Genomic DNA, 24,355 nt, shown 5'->3' with positions numbered 1-24,355 from the left:
AATACCATCTTGATTACCTAGAAGAATAATAATAATAATAACAATAATAATAATTTCATCCTTTTCTTACATAGGCATTTGGTCTAATAAATTTTTTCATAGGTACTTCTTTAACTGCATCCTGCAGATATTTGAATGTTATATACATTTTTTTTGTTTTATTAAAAATGCTTTCTAATTTTCTATTAGAATTCTTGTAGGCCCCATGCATTTTTAGATGTGCATCATTTAGATTACAAAATTTGAGACTGTTCCAGATATGTTTTTGTAATTGATTTCAATTTGTTTTTATATTAGAGATCAGTGTAGTTTGCATATTTTGAAATTGTTTTAAAGCACTGAAACTTTCTTTTAGGGACCAGAATTTGTTCCACCTTGATAAGTATCTATGTGTACTGTAGGATTATTTTGAGTTCAAGTAATCAAAACACACTCGCTGCAGGAAAAGCTCTTTGCCTCCACTCAACTGCCTAAATTTACATTGGAATGGAGAACCTATACCAGAAAGAGAGCTATTAACAGAGACTCCTCTCTTTACTTAAGAAACTGCGTGATAGGTCAAGCTTTGATTTTCAAAACATTTCCTTTCACCTTCCTGCTAATGACCTTCTCTCCTTTGAATCCTCAGGCTCTACCCCTTTCCTTAACTTATATAAATTTCATGCCACCTCATTGTCTTTGGAATTCCATGTCTGTGTGGATTGCCTTTATATACACCCATTCAATTTGATTTTCGTTAATCTGTCTCTAACGTCAAATGATTCTAAGTCCAACTAGAAGGGCCCAAGGGAAGAAGATCTTCCTCCTTGACAGTACTGAAAAAGAGTGTGTACAGTACCAGAGAGGGTTGTTTTTTTTTTTTTGTTTTTTGTTTTGTTTTTTTTTGTATGTGTGTGGGTGCTTTTTTTTTTTTTTGTTGTTGTTGTTTTGTTTTTTGTTTGTATTTGAGAGCCATATACAGATCAATTTGTTGCAGGTATTTGATCTTACACAATTGTGGAGATGACTGAAGTCTCAGCTGAAAGGCTGAATTTAGCTTCTAAGGTTCATTCTGTAAGGCTTATTCTTCACAACTCCTGCTGGAGATTAAAGCTACTGCAGAGGCAGTTGGGAAGGATAATGGATTAAAGAGATTGAAAGAAACCCAGGACAAACTGGAGCCAACATCGAGATCTGAAAATCCACCAGGATGGACACTAAATCATGTCCATTCTTGATATCACTTATATAGCGGTACAGATGCCTGACAGAGAGCTGAGGCCCTTCATCTTGGGGTTAATTATTCCTACACCCAGATATTGTAGAAGATGAAGGAGGATCCAGAGGAAGATGGAGCAGTTGCCATCCACCCACCTGCTGCTTCTGACTAATAAGCGGTGGATCAGCAGCAACATCCAAGAGCTACAAAATGGCTCCCACTTCACTTCTGTCTTCCAAATCTGCCACAGGAATCTCCCGCCTGGCCCCAAGCATCCGGACATTCATAAGAATGACTATTATGGGAAGTGTATTTCAGTCTATTCAAGTTCATCCATATTGAAGTGGCTTCATGTTTTCTGTTGATTTGGTTAAATGTTCAATAAAGGTCAAATGGCCAATTCCAGTTGGCATATAACAAAGCAGCATCATGTTTTCTACTGATATTGGTTAGGGATCTAACAAATGTCCGATGTGCTTGGACAACTGACAGTGTTACATCCTTTATACTGACACTATTTTCTCTATATGTTGTGTCAAGTTTTGAGCAAGGGATGTTGAGTTCTCTGTATTTGTGGGATATTGTTTTGTTTCCTTTTGCTGTATATACCATTTTTTTCCCAATAAAATATATAAAATAACCACTTCATCAAAGTTTGTTATTTTAGCAGTAAATTTTTTTTTCAGTAAACGTATCCAATATTTAAATGGTGAAGGACAGAACCACCAGGAACAATGTGAAGAAAAAAAAAACACTACATATCAAAGCACCGTTGATACTGCTTTTTAAAAAAATCATAGAATTTATCATAGTGTTTGTATAATTAGGCATGTAATTTTCTATAGATGCACTTAATACCATTATAAACAGGGATATTTTACATAGCTAAATATCCACACATATAATTTTAAAATATAGATTGATGAAACATTTCTAATGCTCATTTCTACCACAGAAGCAGGAGGTAGATTCAATGTTTACTAAGATTGATTCAATTTTCATTCAGACTCTAGGCATTTTTGCTTTGGGAAGATTAGGAGTCTCATATTTCTGCTGAAATTCTGTAGTAGTAAAATGTTCATGATGCTATGTCTTATTACTATTACCTGATGGGAAGGTTTAGCAATTTGGTGCTCATAAAAACATGAATCTTCTGGCTTCTGCACACAATGATACTTTCGAAAGTTCTGTAAGAGTTCATTTTTTTCTATGTATTTACAAGGTGGGTAAATGAAGCAGTGGGAAAGCCATAAATGTGCTAAATGCTAATGATGACTTTTCTGGAAATAAGCAGCAAACATCTATTTGTATGTGGTCATTGTGTCACCATGAGATGGAGTCAATTTATATCAATGAAAATTGTTCTTATGGCCAGCTTTAGTATGGTTGCATATCACATATTTACCAAAGCAAAAGAAATCTCTGCAGTTGAGAAAATTACCCAGAGTGGAAATCTACCATCTATCTGTCCTCAATCTTGTCATCATTGCATTTTTCAAGTGTTCTATAATTTTTAGCTTTTTCTTTTAGATTCTTTTCTCTTGGTGATCAAGATCTATAGAATTTAAATACTAGGTTGAAAAAATTTCATGAGGGGGATCCCTGGGTGACTCAGCGGTTTGGCGCCTGCCTTTGGCCCAGGGCGCGATCCTGGAGTCCCGGGATCGAGTCCGGCATCTGGCTCCCGGCATGGAGCCTGCTTCTCCCTTTGCCTGTGTCTCTGCCTCTCTCTCTCTCTCTCTCTCTCTCTGTGTCTATCATAAATAAATAAATAAATAAATAAATAAATAAATAAATAAATCTTTAAAAAATTTCATGAAACAGTGTATTAGGTCACATTCACTGTCATAAATGGGTGCAAAGACAAATATAGACTGGATGGATGACGTCATCATCATTGCCATGTGACTTAATTCCTGGTAGTTTCTGAACACAGACTTGGCTCAAATGACATACACTTAGTAATAGTTTGCCACTTCTTTGTGTTGTTCTCACATTGCTTTGACAGTATTTTGGAATTTTATGCATTTTCAATTGACTCCTCAAAAAGGTTAATGAAAAAAGAATACTGAATGTTATTTTTGTTTTGTTTTTCTGTAAAAGCAAAAATCTTCTGGGTTTTTGAGGGTTAGAAATCCATCCTTAAAAAAAAAAAAAAAAAAAAAAAAAAGAAATCCATCCTTGCTGGGATATCTGGGTGACTCATTCAGTTAAGTGTCTGTCTTTGGTTCAGGTCATGTTCCTGGAGTCCTGGGATCCAGCCCTGAGTCAAGTGCAGGGCTGAGCAGGGAGTCTGCTTCTCGCTCTCCCTCTGGCTGCCGCTCCCCCTGCTTGTGCTCTCTCTCTCTTTTTCTTTCAAATAAATAATTTTTAAAAATCCATCCTAGCCATTTATTAACCTCAAACATGTTAATATTTAGTCTCTTTGTACTCAGTTTCTGCATCTGTGTGACCCATTTATTCACATCCCCAATTTTTTCCAAATATTTAATGAGATACCCTGCGTGATAAAACTGTAATATGATAAATCTTGTTCTACATGCACAATCAATAAATGACAGTTTAGATTAGAATTAAGTGTAGTATCAGGCATCTTACTGGGAAATTGTGTGTAATAAAAGTTAATAACTAATACAACATACCAGGGTCTGTTATAGATTCAACAGATATTGTCTCCTCTTACTATACCCTCACAGTAACTCTACAAGGGAGGTACCAGTATTATTATCTCCATTTGCAAATGAGGAAATGGAGTCACAGATGTTATCAGGTGGGTGTCAGGAACAGCTTTTTTTTTTTTTTAAGATTTTACTTATTTATTCATGAGAGACAGAGAGAGAGGCAGAGACACAGGCAGAGGGAGGAGCAGGCTCCATGCAGGGAGCCTGATGTGGGACTCAATCCTCAGACTCCAGGATCATGCCCTGGGCTGAAGGCAGACGCTCAACCTCTGAGCCACCCAGGTGTCCCAGCAGCAGCTATTCTAGAGGTAAGATGAAAGGTAGAACCCCTTTACCAGAAGGTGTGGGACAAATCATCTCTCTAACACTCTCATCCCCTCATTGCGTATGTCCCCTTGAAGGATGGTAGCAGACTGCCAACAAGTGTGGAGGTTGTTTTTACTATCAACTTTTTTGTAAATCATCCATCTACTCTTTAGAATAAGTTTAGGATATTCAACTAACAGAGCTTAATTATTTTCCTTGGCTTCAAATAAAAATGTAGCTATCATATGTGTATGCTGCCATCTTGTGCTCAGTTCCAGGATTACCCATCATATTATTGAATATTTTGTCATGAGATGAATTACTCAATAGCCCGACACAGAGTACTAACATGATTTTGCAGCATTTAATTATTTTGTGCAAAAAAGACATATTTCTGTAAAGGTTATATGTAACCGAAAAGTACAGATGAGCGAACACACCTTCTCCAGGGTTAAGATCTCCTGGGAGTAATAATACTAATGTACTTACTAGTAAGGAAATCTTGCCCATTACGGCTGGGTTATCAAATGCTTAGATCTGAATTTATCAGGCTAACTCAAAGATGATGCATGTGCGCATGCTACGATACATTACCCAGGTCCCTCACTCCCCCAGCAGCTGGAAGTCCTGACCGCAAATAGCTCTACTGTCGATTTTCTCTTAAAATTGGACTTACCATAAGCAATCCTTTCCTTGGGAAAATCCGCATTCAAGACAGGTTGATGTGGAAACTGTAAATGGCAAGCAATATATATTTTTGTGTATCTTGTTGTGGGGGCTGTTAGGTCTCTGACTCCATCCTAACTCATCTTCTCCAATCCTGCTTCTCTCACTACCTCCACAAGGAGATATAAAACTGGAGATCTTCCCCCAGTAAACATTATGCATGCTAATCTTTACCAGAGTCTGATTATCTGATTGGGCAAATTACCTGCAATATGGATTATATAGTTTACAGTTCACATATCTTTAAAAAAGATCTCTAAATATTACCTCTGTTAATGTTAGCATGATACTCATATTTAGGTGATACACCCATGTTTAGCACGGTTGTAGTAAGACATAAATTCTGGTCTTAATGAGTGGTTCTATTTTATCATATCCTAACCCTATGCATTGAGTTTTTTTTCCTTAAACAAACAACAACAACAACAACCTCTGCCTGGCTGTTGTGTTTGTCTTTTCAGTTCTAGTCCTGTTACTTTAATTAACTGCTGCTAATTCTATCAGCTTATTACTATGTCCTGTGCATTGTTCCTGGAAGAGCTCAGCTCCCTTTTCTCCTTTGCAATGTACAGTTTCACTGTGCACTTAATCTATCGTATGATCTCTCCTACCTTTCTACTTTACCACTTAGATGAATTCATTCCTTCATTACTTCCTGATGTTTTCTTTGTATTTTTCTGATGTCAGAATTATATTGTCCTCTCTTTTATGTTCAGATTCACTGATATTTAAATCTTCACTTGAAATAAAGGAGACAATATCCTCTACATATATGTTACATTTTGTATGTTATCAGTGCTGAAAACACATTTTGTTAAATTAAGGAACACAATTTTCCTCCCACTTCACAAATGTATATATATAGACATACTGATAAAATAATAAGGCATTTAAACACCTCCAATTAAGCAAATAATAAGACTTGCAAGTAATAAGACTTGACTTTTTGTTTGCTTTGTGGATTATTTTAATGATCAGTTTAAAATAGAAGTAAAGTTATGAAATAAAAAATTACACTGCATATTAGCCAGGCTGGTAAGACAAACATCATGGGGATTGGAGACACAGGAAAGTAGGAGAAGGTGTTAACAGGGACAAATAGATCCTCCTCTTCCAGAGGTCTTTGCCAAGATGGCCATTTATACCATCAGTTGAATTTTGTCAACCTGAGAGCTACAAATCACATGATTTTAACATGAGGCAGGTGTTGAACTGGACATTTCACTTCTGGAGTAAGGAAGTTTAAAATAGTTGAAGCAAATGGTACTGGAGGGTATTACGCTGAGTGAAGTAAGTCAATCGGAGAAGGACAAACATTATATGTTCTCATTCATTTGGGGAATATAAATAATAGTGAAAGGGAATATAAGGGAAGGGAGAAGAAGTGTGTGGGAAATATCAGAAAGGGAGACAGAACATGAAGACTCCTAACTCTGGGAAATGAACTAGGGATGGTGGAAGGGGAGGAGGGCGGGGGGTGGGGGTGAATGGGTGACGGGCACTGAGGGGGGCACTTGACGGGATGAGCACTGGGTGTTATTCTGTATGTTGGTAAGTTGAACACCAATAAAAAATAAATTATTATAAAAATAAAAATAATCTTTTAAAAATAAAATAAAAAAAATAAATAAAATAGTGTTTCAGGAAGTGTCAGGATAGGAGTGGGTGGTATTGATGTAAATCTATTGATGCCCATATATGATTAGTAAAATTTAGGATCTCAAGTATAATTGAAACCAAATGAAACTTAGCAGAAACTACTGAAGCAAAGTAAGGTAAAAGATGTAATCCAATAGACATTTTCCCAAAAGCACATTATAGTTGCAAATAACAAAGATTACTTTATCTTCTTGTCACAGAGACAACTAGCTTTGCAGAATTGTTGAACTGACTGTGGGCTGCATCCGAAACTACGTTTTTGTATCTGACAGTTACTGTATTCATCATAGTAGAGGCAGGGGTTAGCTGGAAGGAAAAAACATGTTTTCAAAATATTATCTCAAAAATTCACCATTGCTGAAGAAAGAGATAATCTCCTTAAAGACATAAAAGGAATTATCCCCCTGTGCTTCTGAAAACTAGCAATCTGTTTTCTGTATCTGTGAGGTTTTTTTTCTTTTTTAGCCACATATAAGTGAGATCATGCGGTGTTTGTCTTTCTATATCTGACTTATTTCACTTAGAATAATGCCTTCAAGATCCATCCATTATGTCATAAATGATAAGATTTCCATTTGTCTTATTGCTGAGCAGTTTACATAGCATATATATCATATACATGTATATCATATTTTCTTTATCCACTCATCTGCCAATGGACTGTGTTTCCATGCCTAAACTATTGTAAGTAATGCTGCACTGAGCACAGAGGTTTAAATATCTCTTTGAGTTAATGTTTTTATTTTCTTCAGATAGATATCCAGAAGTAGAATTGCTGGATCATATGACTGTTATATTTTTAATTTTTGAGGAGGCTTCAAATGGCTTCCTATAGTGACTGTACCCATTTACATTCCCATCAGCATTGCACAAGGATTTCCTTTTCATCACCCCCACACCCCCACTTATCTCTTTTTTGACGATAGCTATTCTAACGAATATGTGGTATATCCCTGCACTTCCCTGATGATCAATGATATTAAGCACGTTTTCATCTAACTGTTGGCTGTATGGATGTCTTCTTTGGAAAAATATCAGTTTAGTTCTTCCAATTTTCTTTTTTTTTCTTTTTTTTTTTTTTAATTTTTATTTATTTATGATAGTCACAGAGAGAGAGAGAGGCGCAGAGACACAGGCAGAGGGAGAAACAGGCTCCATGCACCGGGAGCCCGACGTGGGATTCGATCCCAGGTCCCCAGGATCGTGCCCTGGGCCAAAGGCAGGCGCCAAACCGCTGCGCCACCCAGGGATCCCTAGTTCTTCCAATTTTCTAATTGGATTTTTTTTATTAGGCTTTATATGTTCTTTATATATTTTGGAGATTAACATCTTATCAGACATATGATTTGCAAATATTTTCTCCCATTCAATGGGATGTCATTTAATTTTGTTGATGGTTTCCTTTGCTGTACAGAAGCTTTTTAGTTAGATGTGGTCTCATTTTTATTGAAGAGACTGTCTTTTCCCTTTGTATTTATTTGGCTTCTTTGTTATAAATTAATTGACCACATATGCATTGGTTTATTCCTGGGCTCTCCATTCTTTTCCATTAATATATGTGTCTGTTTTTATGCTAATACCATACTATTTTGATGACTATATGTAGCTTTGTAATACAGTTTGAAATCAGGAAGTGTGATATCACTAGCTTTATTCTTCTTTCTCAAGATTTCTTTGGCTAGTTGGGGTCTTTTGTTGTTCCATACAAATTTTAGGAGTATTTATTCTAGTTCTATCAAAAATGCCATTCGAAGTTTGGTAGTGATTGCATTGAATCTGTAGATAGCTTTGGGTAGTATGGACATTAAAAAAATATTAATTCTTCCAATCCATGAGCATGGAATATATTTCCATTTATTTGTATCTTCTTATTTTTCACCCATATCTTATAATTTTCAGTATGTAGATCTTTCATTGCCTTGGTGAAATTTATTCTTAGATATATTTTTTATTTTTGATGCAATTACAACTAGGATTTTTTAAAAATTATTTTTCTGATAGTCTGTTGGTAGTTCACATAAAAATCATTTGTGTATATTGATTCTATATCCTGGAATTTTACTGAATTCAGTTATTAATTCCAATAATTTTCTGGTGGAGTTTTTACGGTATTCTATATGTACTATCATGTCATCTGCAAGTAGAGTCTCTTTTAGTTCTTCCTTTCTGATTTTAGTTACTTGTATTTCTTTTTCTTGCCTAATTCCTCTGGTTAGGACTTCCAAAACTATGTTGAATTAAAATGGGAAGGGTAGGCATTCTTGTCTTGTCCAGGCCCTTAGAAATCTTTTCACTTTTCATCATGAATATGGTGTTTGTTGTGGTCTTCTCATATCTGACCTTTACAATGTTAAGGTAAGTTCCTTGTGTGCCAAATTTGAGAGCTTTTATCATGAAAGAACGTCAAATTTTGTCAAATGCTTTTCTGTATCTATTAAGATAACTATATGATTTTTATTCTTCACATTGTCTGATTTGTGGATGTTGAGCCAGTCTTGCATCCTTAGAATAAATTCCACTTGATTGTGGTGTATGATCTTTTCAATGTACTGGTGCAGTTGGTTTGCTAAATTTTATTGAGAGTTTTGCATCTATGTTCATCAGATATATTGGCCTGTAATTAATTTTTATTGCAGTGTAATTGTCTGACATTAGTATCAGGGTAATGTTGGCCTCATGAAATGAGTTTGGAAGAGTTCCTCTCTTTCCTATTTTTTGGAGGAGTTTTAAAACTATTAGTATTAATTCTTCTTTAAATGTTTGGTAGATTCACTGGTGAAGCCATCTGGTCCTGGGCTTTTCGTAGTTGGGAGGATTTTGATTATTGATTCAATATCCTTACGAGTACTTAGTCTGTTCAGATTTCCCATTTATTCATGATTCAATCTTGGTGGGTTTTATGTTTATTTCTTCATAGTTTAGTCTTTGTAAGTTGTCTATTTTTAACTTTAGTGTATTTCTTCCAATTAGTTGTTCAATTTGTTGCCATACAATTGTTCATAGCATACTCCTATGCCCCTTTTTGTTTGCATGTATCAGTTGTAATGTCTTCTTTTTAATGAGTCCTTTTCCTCTCTTCTTCTTCTTCTTTTTTTTCTTCTTCTTCTCCTTCTTCCTCTTCCTCTTCCTCTTCCACTCCTTCTTCTTATAAGTGTGACTAAGCTAAAGATTTTTCTATGTCATTTATCTTTAATGATATTTATATATAATTATATTTATATATAATTTATTAATTTATATGTAATTTATATATAAATTTAAAATTTATTTATAAAATTTATTATAAATTTATAATTTACATGTAATTATATTTATATATAGTTCCCCTATTTTATAATATAAATTTTGTTTTTATAAAATTTATTTGAATTACACTAAGCTGCTTATGTCTGCACATTTAGGTCTTATGCTTTTAGCATTGTCTCCATTCCAGTGTGAACAAATCGGAGAATTTTAAAAATATTTCTCTTCTCATGCATTTATAGATATGGGCAAAAAGTTTAAGATATGCATTTTTATGTCACAGATTTAATCTTCTTGAGTAATACTTTCTCTTTCCTATTCTGATTTTACTTCTATTACATTTTTTATACCACTATAGACATTGCTTTTGTATCTTGGATTTTAAAAACCTACCCCATTAACCCAGCATAGATAGTTAGTAGATATTTTATTTTTCTCCAGCTACAGTTCTTTTCAGAAATGGGGTGCAAAAAGTGAAGTTGAAAGTAAGAGAAAGAAAAGAAAGCAAAAGAATAAAGGAGATTTAAAAAGAAAAATATCTATTTATCCATGCATCTACATATCTATCTATTTATCTAGAGAGAGGTAATTTGAGAAAGAAAATCTATTTTCTTTACTTTAAGAATAATCAGAGTGACTTGGTCAGGTGTAGGAAAATAAGTCTTCTGGCTTTCCAAGTCTGAAGTTAAAGGGTATTTTTCCTGGGTTAGTTATTTCTCTACAAACTTATTGAAAATTATTTTATTAAATTTATACTCAGGGATTAGGAATTATGTTTTCAGGAAGCTCTGAAAAGGAACTTTCACGATCTAGTAGAATGAACATGTAATTGGAATTCATTTGAGTAATACTACATTGTAGTTAGATTTATTTAAGAAATAAAAGGAAATGCTGTAAGGGGACAGTGTGACCATCAGCCAATATCTTCCGATTTGTCAGTAGGAACATAGAAGAATAAGGGTCACTCAGTAATAAATTATATGCCCTAAAAAGTGGTTAGGAAGGTAGGGGAGTTATGGAGCAGCAAGTAAGCTGAAAACACTGATATCCTGAAAACAATATTTCTAATTTCAGGGCTGCAATAGAGAGCCCAGAAACTTTTTAATAGAGCAGAGTAAAATGTATGCTTATATTAACATCTTATCCAGTTTTTTCCTATGACTGTCATTAAACTTTGGGTGGTGGTGGTGGTAAGCTGAGTTTTGGCCTAAACATTCTAATATCCATTCCAATAGATTTAATCAATCACCTTCTTGATAATTCAGAGAGGCGAGGTAAGAAATAATGTTGACCTTTCCTGTGTGATGAATCAGAAAAAGTTATAGAAAAGTGAAATATTTTCAATTGCTTAATTTGAAGGATACATGGCTCCTGGGTCAATGGTCAATATTAAGCAAATTGAATGTAAAACTTACTACAAAGTTTATTTTCACAGTCATTTGGGCAGTCTCCACATGGACTTCCTGCGTTATAAGGTTCATTCCTTTTGGCAGGATCATTTCCCCTTAAAATAAAAAAAAAATATAGGAAAAAGTGATATAATAAAATTGATACTTGGACAATGAATATAAAATTTTACTTACTATTTCTAATCAACTTTAAAAACAATTTTTGAAAACCACTTCTAGATAATGATGATAATCTTTAAGATAGCTTTAAGATTTCTAGACTTGCAATGATGGCAATTTATCTTTTTTGAATGTATAACAGGCAATAGTGGGTTTTGAAAATGTTTTGAAAGAATTTACCCTATTCAGAGAGTTAAGTTTTAACAGGATTGGTACCTATGAACAGTCAGGTTTTAACAAGCAGAAGAGCTTGTTAATAATTGGTCATTTTTCTTTATTTATACCCATTTTTCTTTATTTATTCCCATAGGAACTTGGTAGGCAGTCATGTAAAAGGGCATGCTAAGAAAATTTTAAGTGAGTCAACTTGGAGATGTTCTATTTCATTTTGTATGATATCATGAGAAATGATATATGTTACTCTCATTCAGAAACACATGGAGCATTATAAAAGATGAAAAACCCTCAGTATGGCTAAATCTAAAGTGGTAGAGTTGAGGGGGAGAGAGTAGATGAGAATTTCTAGTTCTAAGCTAATATGAAATTCAGAGATGACAGTCTTACCTGCAGATAGCTAAGAAAACAATATGGATTATAGCTTATTCTTACTTAATATGCTTGAAAAATAAGGTAAATGTTTTGGTTAAAACGGTATTCTAGTTGATATTTTTCCATTTGATATCTGAATTCTTAGTATTTCACTTTATTTTTTCCCTTCTTTATTATTATTATTTTTTTCTTTTTGGAGTGAGTTTTATGTCCAATGTGGGGCTTGAACTCATGAATCTGAGATCAAGAGCCACATGCTCTACAACTGAGCCAGCCAGGTGCCCAAAGTTTCACTCTATAAAATAAATATATTAGTTAATTCATTAAGGGATTTTGTCAGACACTTAACCTTATCTTTGCTGTAGAAAATTCTCCTATCACAGCTCCATGTATGTTTTACTTTTGTGTAATTGTCAGTTCACCAGAGACCACCACCAGGATTTAGTACAACTGATGTGTTGTGGATGCAAAGAGATCTTACTGTCTTCAGTACTAATTATATAGATAAAATAATAAAAAATACTAACTACTAAAATCAAGAAATGATAAGATCAGAAAATATCTAGAAGTATTATATAAATATATCTATTGAATCTATTCTAATACTACAGACTTCATTTAATGTATAAATATGTAGCATATTAACAGATAAATAATTTTAACTGATTCATATTGACTATCTTTTGTTTTGCAACACACATGGGGGATAGTAGTTAAATGTCATGTTTGGAGCTCATATTATTATGAAAAATTTGCATATTGAGCTCTTTAAGTACAGATAGCTGAAGGACACACATGAAGACTATTCATTAACTTTCCTTAGCAGAGTATATTTAAACAGGCATTTGTACTGAATTATTATGGGACTATATCCAGCTCTGAACAATCTCTAATTTCTCATCATTACTAATGGATCACACAGTGTGCTCTTGTGGGCTTCTGCAATCACCTTTATCTGAAATTGATCTTATTATATAACCACAGTTGATAGGGTAAAAGAGTCCACTTGCCCTTCGCTGAAACAATCAGATGATCTCTTCTAGAAGTTGTTACTCATATCTTGATAACATGTAAATTTAATGTCTAAGGAAAAGACATATACCAATAATTAGACTAAAAAGCTAAATACAAGAACACTTCAATTTTTCTGTTTGCTTAGTCTTAATACTCCACAGTATTTCTGCTCTAGCATTCTAAATATACTCTTGAATTGTTGAAATAAATATCCTTGTTTCTTTGCTTATGCTGACTAATAGCACAAAGCAAGACTACTGACAATAACTTTGAATTTAGACATTCTATTAATGAAATATAAATTTATTTAAAAAATATAACAAAAATTTGTGTGTGCGTGTAATGATTTTAGGTATTGGCTAAATGACATTTATCTCTAAAGTTCTGCTTAACTGAAGTGAAATATTTATTTGAGTTTTCTTTTATATGGATTGAGAAACTGAGTTATGAAGAAAGATGTATTTCTAAAGGCTTTGTGAAAAACCAAGCTGCATAATACATACTCATGACAATAGTGACAAATATAGAGATACTGAGTCAACTTTCTTTTGGGGCATGATGATATTCCGCAGCCAATGAGATAAGAAGTGGCCCAAACAACCTGTAATGATAAAGAGAATATTTAATTAATAATTTGACTTTTGCTAAATGATTACAATATGAATATTGTTATCCGGGGTTGAAAATAAACATGCTTGTTTTTAGGATGCCTTAAACATGGCTTATTAGGAAGTCCTAGAAACAAAGATTTCCATGTGTCTGGATAACACACACATATATGTACACTTATTGGCTGTCCTTGATCCTGGTTGATTCTGTTATCAAATCTATATGAAAAATCAGGTAACATGATGAATGCTGCTTGGTGATTATATAAGAATCAAAGCATGGGAGGAACTTTACTCAATCAGAGAATAGGCATGGTATAGAGTTAAGAGTTGGCCATCGAGGCTAAAGAACTCAGGTTCAAATTCTATCTCTATCACTTACTGGTTGTATGGTACTTACCGATTTACTTTATGTTTTGAAATTTCTTTTTTTCTAATTTGCAAAATGGAATAAAATAATACTATCTTCTACATCCTAGATGTATTGTGGAAATTGAATAATAAATTTTTTAGGTGTTTAGAAGCAGAAATATTAAGTTACCATCTTAATGTGATGGAACAAATGGTCTGGTTGTAAATAGTGGGGTTAGTCCACCATTATCTAAAAGAAGTAAACAGTAGGATTGAAGTTACAAATTTGTCAGATTTTTATCTCTTTGGATGATCATTTTATTTTTATCCACTGTTTGATATTTAAATTATATGAATAGAAATTTTATAACATTCTTGGATTCCTAGAATGTATCTTTTTGTACAATAAGAATGCTATTTGCTAGTCTTTTATTTAGAACATTTGCATTGATGTCCATAAATGTTTAAGTCTATGATTTTTAACTAGGCAAATAGTCTTGAAAAAGCAGAACAAAAAAAAAAAATAAAGCAGAACAAAGCTGGACGTTGTATGCTTTCTAATAGCCTTAAGACAAAACTATAGTAATTAAAACAGTGGTACTGGACAATAAACATAAATCTAGGAAATAAACTAGAGCCCAGAAATAAATTTTCATAAATATGGTCAAAAGACTTTCAACAAGGGTGCTAAGACAATCCACTGTGAACAGGACAGTCTTACCACAAATACGTTGGAAAAACTAGATGTTAACATGAAGATAAATGAAGTTAGATCTTACCTTCCACCATATAAGAAAAAAAAAAAAAAACCTCAAAATGGATCAAACACCTAAGTGTAAGAGCTGAAACCATAAAAAACTCTTAGAAGTAAACATAAGGAAAACACTTCATGATATTGAATTTGGCAGTGATTTCTTGCATATGATGCCAAAAGTAGACAGAAAAGACAAAAATACATTGATAAATTGGACTTTATCAAAATTTAAAACCTTTCTGCTTCATAGGATACTATCATTAGAGTGAATATGCAGTCTATGTACTAGGAATTAATGTTTGCAAATCATATGCCTGCTAAAGCATAGATACCTAGAATATATAGAGACCTTTTACAACTCAACAACAAAAATCCAAATAACTTGATACAAACCAGCAACTCTAATTGGAGATGGAACCTCTATGGAAGTAATTTAGGTTAAATGAAATCATGAGTGGGACCATGATATGATAGGATTCTTGTCCTTATAAGAAAAGGCACCAGAGTGCTGGCACTCATGCTCTTACTCTTTCTCTCTCTCTGCAAGCATGCACAGAGGAAAGGAAATAAAGTTTCATGAAAGGACATAGTGAAAAGAAGACAGGAAGAGAAAAACACAAAACTATGCTGCAGAAGTTCACAGACTTCCAGGCTCCAGAACTGTGAGAAAATAAATTTCTGTTGTTTGATCCACCCAGCCTGTGGTATTCTGTTATGGAAGTCCAAGCAGACCAATACAGCATGGATGTGAAGAAATCAGAAATTTCATTGCTGTTGGAGATGTTAAATAATACAGTTGTTGTGAAAGACAGTATGCCCATTCATCAAATAATTAAACAGAATTACCATATGATCTAGCAATTCTACTTCTGGTGTATACTCATAAAATTGAAAGCAGGATTTGAACAGATATTTGCACACCAATGTTCATAACAGCATTATTATCAACAGTCAAAAGGTGGAAACAACCTAAATATCCATCAGTGGATGAATAGGTAAACAAGTGGCATACATATACAGTGGAATATTACTCAGCCTTAAAAAGGAATAAAATTTTGACATATGTGAAACATGGATGAACATCAAATGAGGATATAATGCTAAGTGAAATAAGGCAGACACAGAAGGACAAAAATTGTATGATTCCAGTAATATGAAGTATCTAGAGTAATCAAATTCATAGACACAGACAATAGAATGATGATTGCCAGAGCAGTGGGGTGGATGAGAAGTCATTGTCTAATGGGTAGAGAGTTTTAGTTTGGGAAGGTGAAAAGATCTGAAGATATGTGGTGGTGATTGCTGCATAACAATTTGAATGTAGTTAGTGCTACTGAACATTAATGCTACATAATTTTAAAAAGATTAAAATGGCAAATTTTATAAAGTATATTCATATATGCATATATAAATAATTATTATGTGTTATATAGTGATAGATATGTACATTAAAATAATTTGTGTATATGTTTTATGCATATATACATATAATCTTACCATAATAACAAATAAAAAATGTAGAGGATTCTCTGTATTATAAGGTACTATTGTTTTCATTCTTTACAAAGATTTAAATGCAATTTATAAGTGACATTGATGTTTTATGATTTCGTTAATTCCCCAAAGTCCAAATTTATAAAAAAGACTAAACAGTTAAGCAGCTTTTCCAAGTCATCTATTGAGGGAATCACATTTTCTTGTGTTCCAAATTATAACAGAAACTCAGTGGGTCAAGTATAAGTTTGTGAAAAGTGGGTAGAATGATTTTCTCAGCTACCTATTTCCCATGCATACTTATAGCCACTTAAACAATGTGTATATTTGCAAGTATGCAGGTTACCTGAGTATAATGCTGAGTATAATGCTCAATGTCACTGTCCATTGGTGTCCATTCCCCATACTTGAAATATTCAGATTCATTGTACCAGATTTTAATTACATTTGACCATGAGATAGGATAAGTTGTCATATGCATGTTTTCTCCACAAAAAGTATCTAAAAGGGAGAAAAAAGTCTGGATCATACTCGAAGAAACTTAGAAATATATTACAAGGATATTTTGTTCATTTTCATTTTACAAATATTTCGTTGGTCATCCAAGCAATGTCTTTTTTTTTTTTTTAAGCAATGTCTTATAAAAGAAAGCAAACTCAGCTGTGTCTCTGCTGGCATTCATCTTTCTCATTGATGAGTGAATTTTTGATACTTAAATTTGGTAAGAAGTTGACAGCAAGAGATGATGTGCAAACTTGGAAATCAGGTCAACATTTCAGTGTCTGCCACTTCCAAGCTGTTGAGGAGGATGAATCCCATCCAAGTAGCCTATGGGTTGTAACAGGACCCGTGACTTGAAAACAGCTACACAGAAGTATTCATTATGCAAAGACCTTGAAATAAACATTTGTTCATTTAGCCATCCACTTGTGATGTGGGTTCTTGATAAAAAATGGTATTCAGGAATGATCTACCTTTCTCTGGGGCAGGAAAAACTCACACTGCTTATTCATGGGTCAACAACATTGGGCAAAGATGTCCAATAACCTGTAAATATGGAAGTTTCATTAATATTTTAAAAATATTTTGTAATAAGGATCTCATAAGCGTTAATAATGTCTCCTTGTGTAGGAGGTACTAATAGCTTTACTGGAAACTAACAGTGATCCACCTAATATATATACCATGAGATGGAGACATTTTTGATCACCTTTGTTCTCATGTACAGCTCAGTAGAGTTGAATAGAACTCACCTTTCAACTGTATTAGTATTTCAGAGCCAAAGATAACCCTAGGGTGATATTGTGTGTAGCTGAAATAACTATGTAGAGTAGAAAGCTTCTAGTTATCCAGTTGTCCACCAGTTATCATTGTATTACTCAACTATTCTGTAATATTGAGAGCTTTGATTCTTGTTTCTGACCATCAGAATCTGGAATTTGAAACTTGAATACCCAAATTTAAAAATTAACAAGAAAGGAGCTCAGTGGGCCACAATCCACTGCTATTTATGGGGCCATGTCATAGACTGAATGACTTAACTTACCCTTGCCAGGTTACTTAATAATCCTTAAGGACTTTTGAGTATGGAGGTGAGTCATGTAGACATATACCTACTTATAATTCGCCTCTTAAGTGAGCTGCTCTCTCTTAATTCACACTGCTTTGACAACACTCTGGCATTTTGTGCAGCTTCTTCACTCCAATTCTACAGTGGAAGAGTAAAATAGAAGCACTTGGTCTTATTAGCATTTTCATTACAGTATTCTAGTTTGTTCTTTCTAAAAATCCATGGCTAGCAATATCCTCCATTTTATAAGCTAACAATTTAAATAATTATATTAAATGTCCTGATTGGAAGGGGAAGATAAAACCTTTAACTCACTATGTTAACCTTTGAATTTACAAAATCAGAATCAAAATCTGATAATAACATTCATATATACATTCTCAGAAGTGTGAAAGAGTTTAAGTAAATGCTTTCAGTAAAACAGATCAGGGTTGGAAATCCATTCCATTATTTATTAGTAGTTTTATTTAATCTTTTTGAACCTCTTCTTATTTGTGAAATGTGACCCATCATTCATGCCTAATGGTTTGTTCTAAAGTTTTAATGTAATAATTCATGAACTGCAACTGTGATATGACAAATCTTATACTATGTGCTCAATAAATAGACAATGGCTATGTATTGTGTCACATATCTCCATATAAAATTATAAGTAATAATAATAAATAGTAGCTCAAACTATATGCCAACATCTGTTACCAATTCTGTATGTATATTTTTCTTATTTTGACTCACAGCAACTCTACAAGGGAAGTACTATTATTAGCTCCATTTGCAAATGGGGAAACTGGGGCAGAGAGATGTTGCACTATTTCTCAGGATAACACAACCAATAAGAACCCCCAGAAAAATGAGAATCTAGGTTATTCTGTCTTCATAATATGTGCTCTTAACTCTTAATGTGTGTCAATTGTGCTGAGTTGAAGCATTTTGTCAGGTGTATCCCCAAGTAAGTTGAAAGGCAGAAAGTGTTTCTCACTAGTTTGGGGACTGACAAATGTTCTCCCTAACACTTTATAATCTACACATTGTGTACATCCACTTAAAAGACTGTCCCATTATCTGCATACAACACATCACCAATAAAAGTTGTAGACTTTGTTTTTTCACTACAGACTTTGACACAAATCATTCATTTACTCTTTAGAATAAGTTTGGATGACACTTTTTTTTTTTTTACACCTAGTACTAAAGTCCTAGCCTCAGCAATCAGGCAACAAAAAGAAAAGGCATTCAAATTGGCAAAGGAGAAGTCAAACTCTCCCTCTTTGTAGATGACATGATACTGTACATAGAAAACCCAAAAGACTCCACCCCAAGATTGCTAGAACTTATACAGCAATTTGGCAATGTGGCAGGATACAAAATCAACGCCCAGAAATCAGTGGCATATCTATACACTAACAATGAAAGTGAAGAAAGTGAAATTAAGGAATCAATCCCATTTACAATTGCACCCAAAAGCATAAGATACCTAGGGATAAACCTAACCAGAGACGTAAAGGATCTATACCCCAAAACCTACAGATCACTTCTGAAAGAAATTGAGGAAGACACAAAGAGATGCAAAAACATTCCATGTTCATGGACTGGAAGAATTAATATTGTGAAAATGTCAATGCTACCCAGGCAATTTACACATTTAATGCAATCCCTATAAAAATACCATGGACTTTCTTCAGAGTTGGAACAAAATCTTAAGATTTGTGTGGAATCAGAGAAGACCCTGAATAGCTAGGGGAATATTGAAAAAGAAAACCAGAGCCAGGGGCATCACCATGCTGGATTTCAAGTTTTACTACAAAGCGGTGATCATCAAGACAGTGTGGTACTGGCACAAAAGCAGACACATAGATCAATGGAACAGAATAAAGAATCCCAGAAGCGGACCCTCAACTTTATGGTCAACTAATATTTGACAAAGCAGGAAAGACTATCCACTGGAAAAAGGACAGTCTCTTCAATAAATGGTGCTGGGAAATTGGACAGCCACATGCAGAGGAATGAACCTGGACAATTCTCTTACAGTAGACACAAAGATAAACTCAAAATGGATGAAAGATCTAAATGTCCCTGGGACAGGAGAGCCCAGGACAGGAGAGCCCGGGACAGGAGAGCCTGCCCCAGAGAAGCAGGAACTTTAACAATCCGCACCGGACTCTTCCCGGAGGGAAAGGTGCTCAGCGGGGAACACGGGCAGGACCGCAGGAGGGCGGTGGGGCCCCCAGCCTCCCGGGGTCACTAACAGGAGGTGCCCGGGGGACAGCGCCCCATACCCCGGGGCCCAGCGCGGTAAAGGGCTGGAGCGCCCGGTGGGGCCTCAGGGAGAAGCCGGGGGTCGGGGGGGCTCCGGGCGGAGGTGGCTGCCCCTTGCTGCCTTCGGGAGCTGCAGCCCCACGAGCGATGCCAGCAGCGCAGGCCCTGGACCAAAGGCGCGGGGGACACAGCCCAGGATCCTGTGGTCCCCCCGGGACAGGCGGAGGCGGGGAGGACACAGGACGGTGAGGACGTTCCTGCCACAGCACCCCCGAGCTGTGCAGGTCAGCGCCCCCCGCCCGGGAGCATCCAGGCCCCTGCGGACTGGGAGCTGCGGGAGTTACTGCCGGAGCTGACTCCAGGGCTGGAGGGCTGGACGCCGCCATGGGGTTGTTCTTCCTGGTGTCACCCTGTGCCCTGGGGGCGGGGGGCGGGCACCAGGGAACAGGGGCCTCATGGGGTAACCAGCTCCCACTAAGCCTGGCACCCAGTGGGGGGAGGCGCAGCTCCCCTGGGTGCACACCCCTGAGAGTCAGCACAGCAGCCCCTCCCCCAGAAGACCAGCTGGAAGGACAGGGGAAGAGCAAGTTCTGGACCCAGCAGTGCTGGAAAGCTCCAGGGGAAGTCGAGGGATTTACAGTATAAAGAACTAGAGGGTACTCCTCCTATTTTTTCTTCCTTTTTCCAGTACAACTCCTTTTTATATCAGACTATAAATTTCCAATTTGTTTTCTTTTCCCACCTTACTACAATATTTTACCAGCTTTTCATTTTGAAGATTCTTCCTTTTTGACTTTCATATTTCTACGATTACAGGTCCTAGATATATTTTCCACTTCTAGAGTCCTTCAATATACCCAACTTAATTTTGTGAGATATACAAGATATGTTTTCTTTGTTGTTTTGTTTTGTGTTTTTTTTTTTGTTTGTTTTGTTTTCTCTGCCTCGTTTTGTTCTACACCGGTGGAAGTTAATATCTTCTAAAACATGACCAGTATGCACCCAGAACCAAGTGGTATACGGTGCTGGTTCATTCTGTAAGATTCTTCAGTCCCATTCTGTCCCCCTCTTTTATCTCATTTAGGTTTTGGTGGTCAATGTTGGGGCTTTCTACAAGTATTTCTGGTTTATATAAATTTGCAACTGAGCATCTTCTAACATACAGAACTTAATACACTCAGAACCAAGAGGATCACCCTGTAGGACCCCACAGGTAAGCTACATTCCCCTCCACTACAACTTTGTCATCACCATCTCCCAGTGCCTCCCATTTTCTTCTTCTTCTTTTTCCTTTTATCTTTTTCTTTTCTTATTTTTTCTTTTTTCTTCTTCTTTAGGATTCTTGGCCTTTTATTTTTTACTACTTTGTTGTAAAATTTGTTATTCACATTAGTGGCCTTTGTGTTTTATTTCATTCTGATCTTTGTTTTTCAATTTCTTGTCTCTGACCTTGTCAGAATCATCTAGGGTAAAATTTACATAGGTTGTGGTTGATACTCTTAATTCAGCCCACTCATACAGCCACTCTACACTGAGCAAAATGACTAGAAAGAAAAATTCGCCACAAAAGAATCAGAAGCAGTACTCTCTGCCACAAAGTTACAGAATTTCGATTACAATTCGATGTCAGAAAGCCAATTCAGAAGCACAATTATAAAGCAACTGGTGGCTCTGGAAAAAAAGCATAAAGGAATCAAGAGACTTCATGACTGCAGAATTTAGATCTAATGAGGCCAAAATTAAAAGTCAATTAAACAAGATGCAATCCAAACTGGAGGTTCTAATGATGAGGGTTAATGAGAAGGAAGAAAGAGTGAGTGACATAGAAGACAAGTTGATGGCAAGGAAGGAAGCTGAGGAAAAAAGAGAAAAACAAAAGACCATGAGGAAAGGTTAAGGGAAATAAATGACAGCTTGAGAAGGAAAAAATCTATGTATAATTGGGGTTCCAGAGAGCAGCAGGAGGGACAGAGGGCCAGAAAACATATTTGAACAAATCATAGCTGAGAACTTCCCTAATTTGGGGAGGGAAACAGGTTCAAATCCAGGAAATAGAGAGGTACCCACCTACAATCAATAAAAACTGTTCAACAGGTCAACATTTAATAGTGAAACTTGCAAATTCCAAAGATAAAGAGAAGATCCTTAAAGCAGCAAGAGACAAGAGATCCATAACTTATATGGGGACAAATATTAGATTAACAGCAGACCTCTCCACAGAGACCTGGCAGGCCAGAAAGGGTTGGCAGGATATATTCAGGGTCCTAAATGAGAAGAACATGCAGCCAAGAATAGTTTATCCAGCAAGGCTCTCATTCCGAATAGAAGGAGGGATAAACAGCTTCCAGTATAGACAGAAACTGAAAGAATATGTGACCACCAAACCATGTCTGCAAGAAATATTAAGGGTGACCCTATAAAAGAAAGAGGAAACCCAAAGAAATAATCTACAAAAACAAGGACTGAATAGGTATTATGGTGACCCTAAATTCATATCTTTCAATAGTAAATCTGAACATGAAGGGGCTAAACGATCCCATTAAAAGGCACAGGGTTTCAGAGTGGATAAAAAAGCAAGACCCATCTATTTCCTGTCTATAAGAAACTCATTTTAGACCTAAGGACACCTCCAGCCTGAAGACGAAAGGTTGGAGAACCATTTACCATTCAAATGGTCCTCAAAAGAAAGCAGGGGTAGCCTTCCTCATATCAGAAAAATTAAAGTTTATCTCAAAGACTGTAGTAAGAGATGAAGAGGTACACTATATCATACTTAAAGGATCTATCCAACAAGAGGACCTAACAATAATAAATATTTATGCCCCTGATGTGGAAGCTGCCAAGTATATCAATCCATTAATACCAAAGTAAAGACTTAGTTAGATAATAATACACTAATACTGGGAGACTCCAACATGGTGCTTTCTACGAATGACAGATCTTCTAAGCACAACATTACCAAAGAAATAAGGGCTTTAAATGAAACACTGGACCAGATGGATTTCACAGATATTTACAGAACTTTACCTCCAAATTCAACTGAATACACATTCTTCTCAAGTGCACATGGAACTTCCTCCAGAATAGACCACATACTGGGTCACAAATCAGGTCTCAACCAGTACCAACAGACTGGGATTGTCCCCTGCATATTTTCAGACCACAATGCTTTGAAACTTGAACTCAATCACATGAAGAAATTTGGAAGAAACTCAAACACGTGGAGGTTAAAGAGTATCCTGCTAAAAGATGAAAGGGTCAATCCAGAAATTAGAGAAGAATTAAAAAGATTCATGGAAACTGTGAGAATGAAGATACAACCATTCAAAATCTTTGGGATATAGCAAAAGCAGTCCCAAGAGGGAAATACATCGCAATACAAGCATCCTTCAAAACTTCACAGAATTAGAGAACTCACATACACAAGTTAACCTCACACCTAAAGGAACTGGAGAAAGAAAAGCAAATAAAACCTACACCAAACAGAAGAAGAGAGTTAATAAAGATTCGAGCAGAACTCAATGAAATAGAAACCAGAAGAACTGTAGAACAGATCAACAAAACCAGGAGTTGGTTCTTTGAAAGAATTAATAAGATAGATAAACCATTAGCCAGCCTTATTAAAAACAAAAGAGAAAAGACTCAAATTAATAAAATCAAGAATGAAAAAGGAGAGATCATACCAATACCAAGGAAATACAAATGATTTTAAAAACATATTATGAACAGCTATATGCCTATAAATTAGGCAATCTAGAAGAAATGGATACATTTCTGGAAAACTACAAACTACCAAAACTGGAATGAATAAAGAGAAAACCTAAACAGGCCAATAACCAGGGAGGAAATGGAAGCAGTCATCAAAAACCTCCCAATACACAAAAGTCCAGGGCCAGATGGCATCCCAGGGGAATTCTATCAAACGTTTAAAGAAGAAACAATACATATTCTACTAAAGCTGTTCCAAAATGGAAAGGGACGGAATACTTCCAAACTCATTTTATGATGTCAGTATCACCTTAATTCCAAAACCAGACAAAGACCCCACCAAAAAGGAGTAATTGCTGACCAATATCCCTGATGAACATAGATGCAAAAATATAAACAAGATCCTGGCCAATAGGACCCAACAATACATTAAGAAGATTATTCACCATGACCAAGTGGAGCTTATCCCCATGATGCAAGGCTGGTTCAACATTCATAAAACAATCAACGTGATAGATCATATCAACAGGAGAAAAAACAAGAACCATACGATCCTCTCAATAGATGCAGAGAAAGCAGACAAAATACAGCATCCATTCCTGATCAAAACTCTTCAGAGTGTAGGGATAGAGGGAACATTCCTCAGCATCTTAAAAGCCATCTACGAAAA

The 24,355-nt window shown here is 35.4% G+C and overlaps 1 protein-coding gene across 1 annotated transcript in view; it reads right to left on the bottom strand.

Annotated features, from left to right (window-relative positions):
- Positions 1-6,748: 6,748 nt before the first annotated feature.
- CRISP1 (cysteine rich secretory protein 1) overlaps positions 6,749-24,355 on the bottom strand; it is a 30,991-nt gene continuing 13,384 nt past the window's right edge. Inside the window, exons 4-8 of the mRNA XM_072831634.1 lie at positions 17,769-17,859; positions 16,498-16,652; positions 13,448-13,545; positions 11,229-11,317; positions 6,749-6,876 (exon numbers count right to left, since the gene is read on the bottom strand). Coding sequence (XP_072687735.1) covers positions 6,749-6,876; positions 11,229-11,317; positions 13,448-13,545; positions 16,498-16,652; positions 17,769-17,859 — 561 coding nt within the window. The remainder of the gene's footprint in view (positions 6,877-11,228; positions 11,318-13,447; positions 13,546-16,497; positions 16,653-17,768; positions 17,860-24,355) is intronic.

This window comes from Canis lupus, chromosome 7 (genome assembly GCF_048164855.1).
Source record: "Canis lupus baileyi chromosome 7, mCanLup2.hap1, whole genome shotgun sequence".
NCBI classification, from domain to species: domain Eukaryota; kingdom Metazoa; phylum Chordata; class Mammalia; order Carnivora; family Canidae; genus Canis; species Canis lupus.
This window is presented reverse-complemented; position numbering and strand designations above follow the sequence as displayed.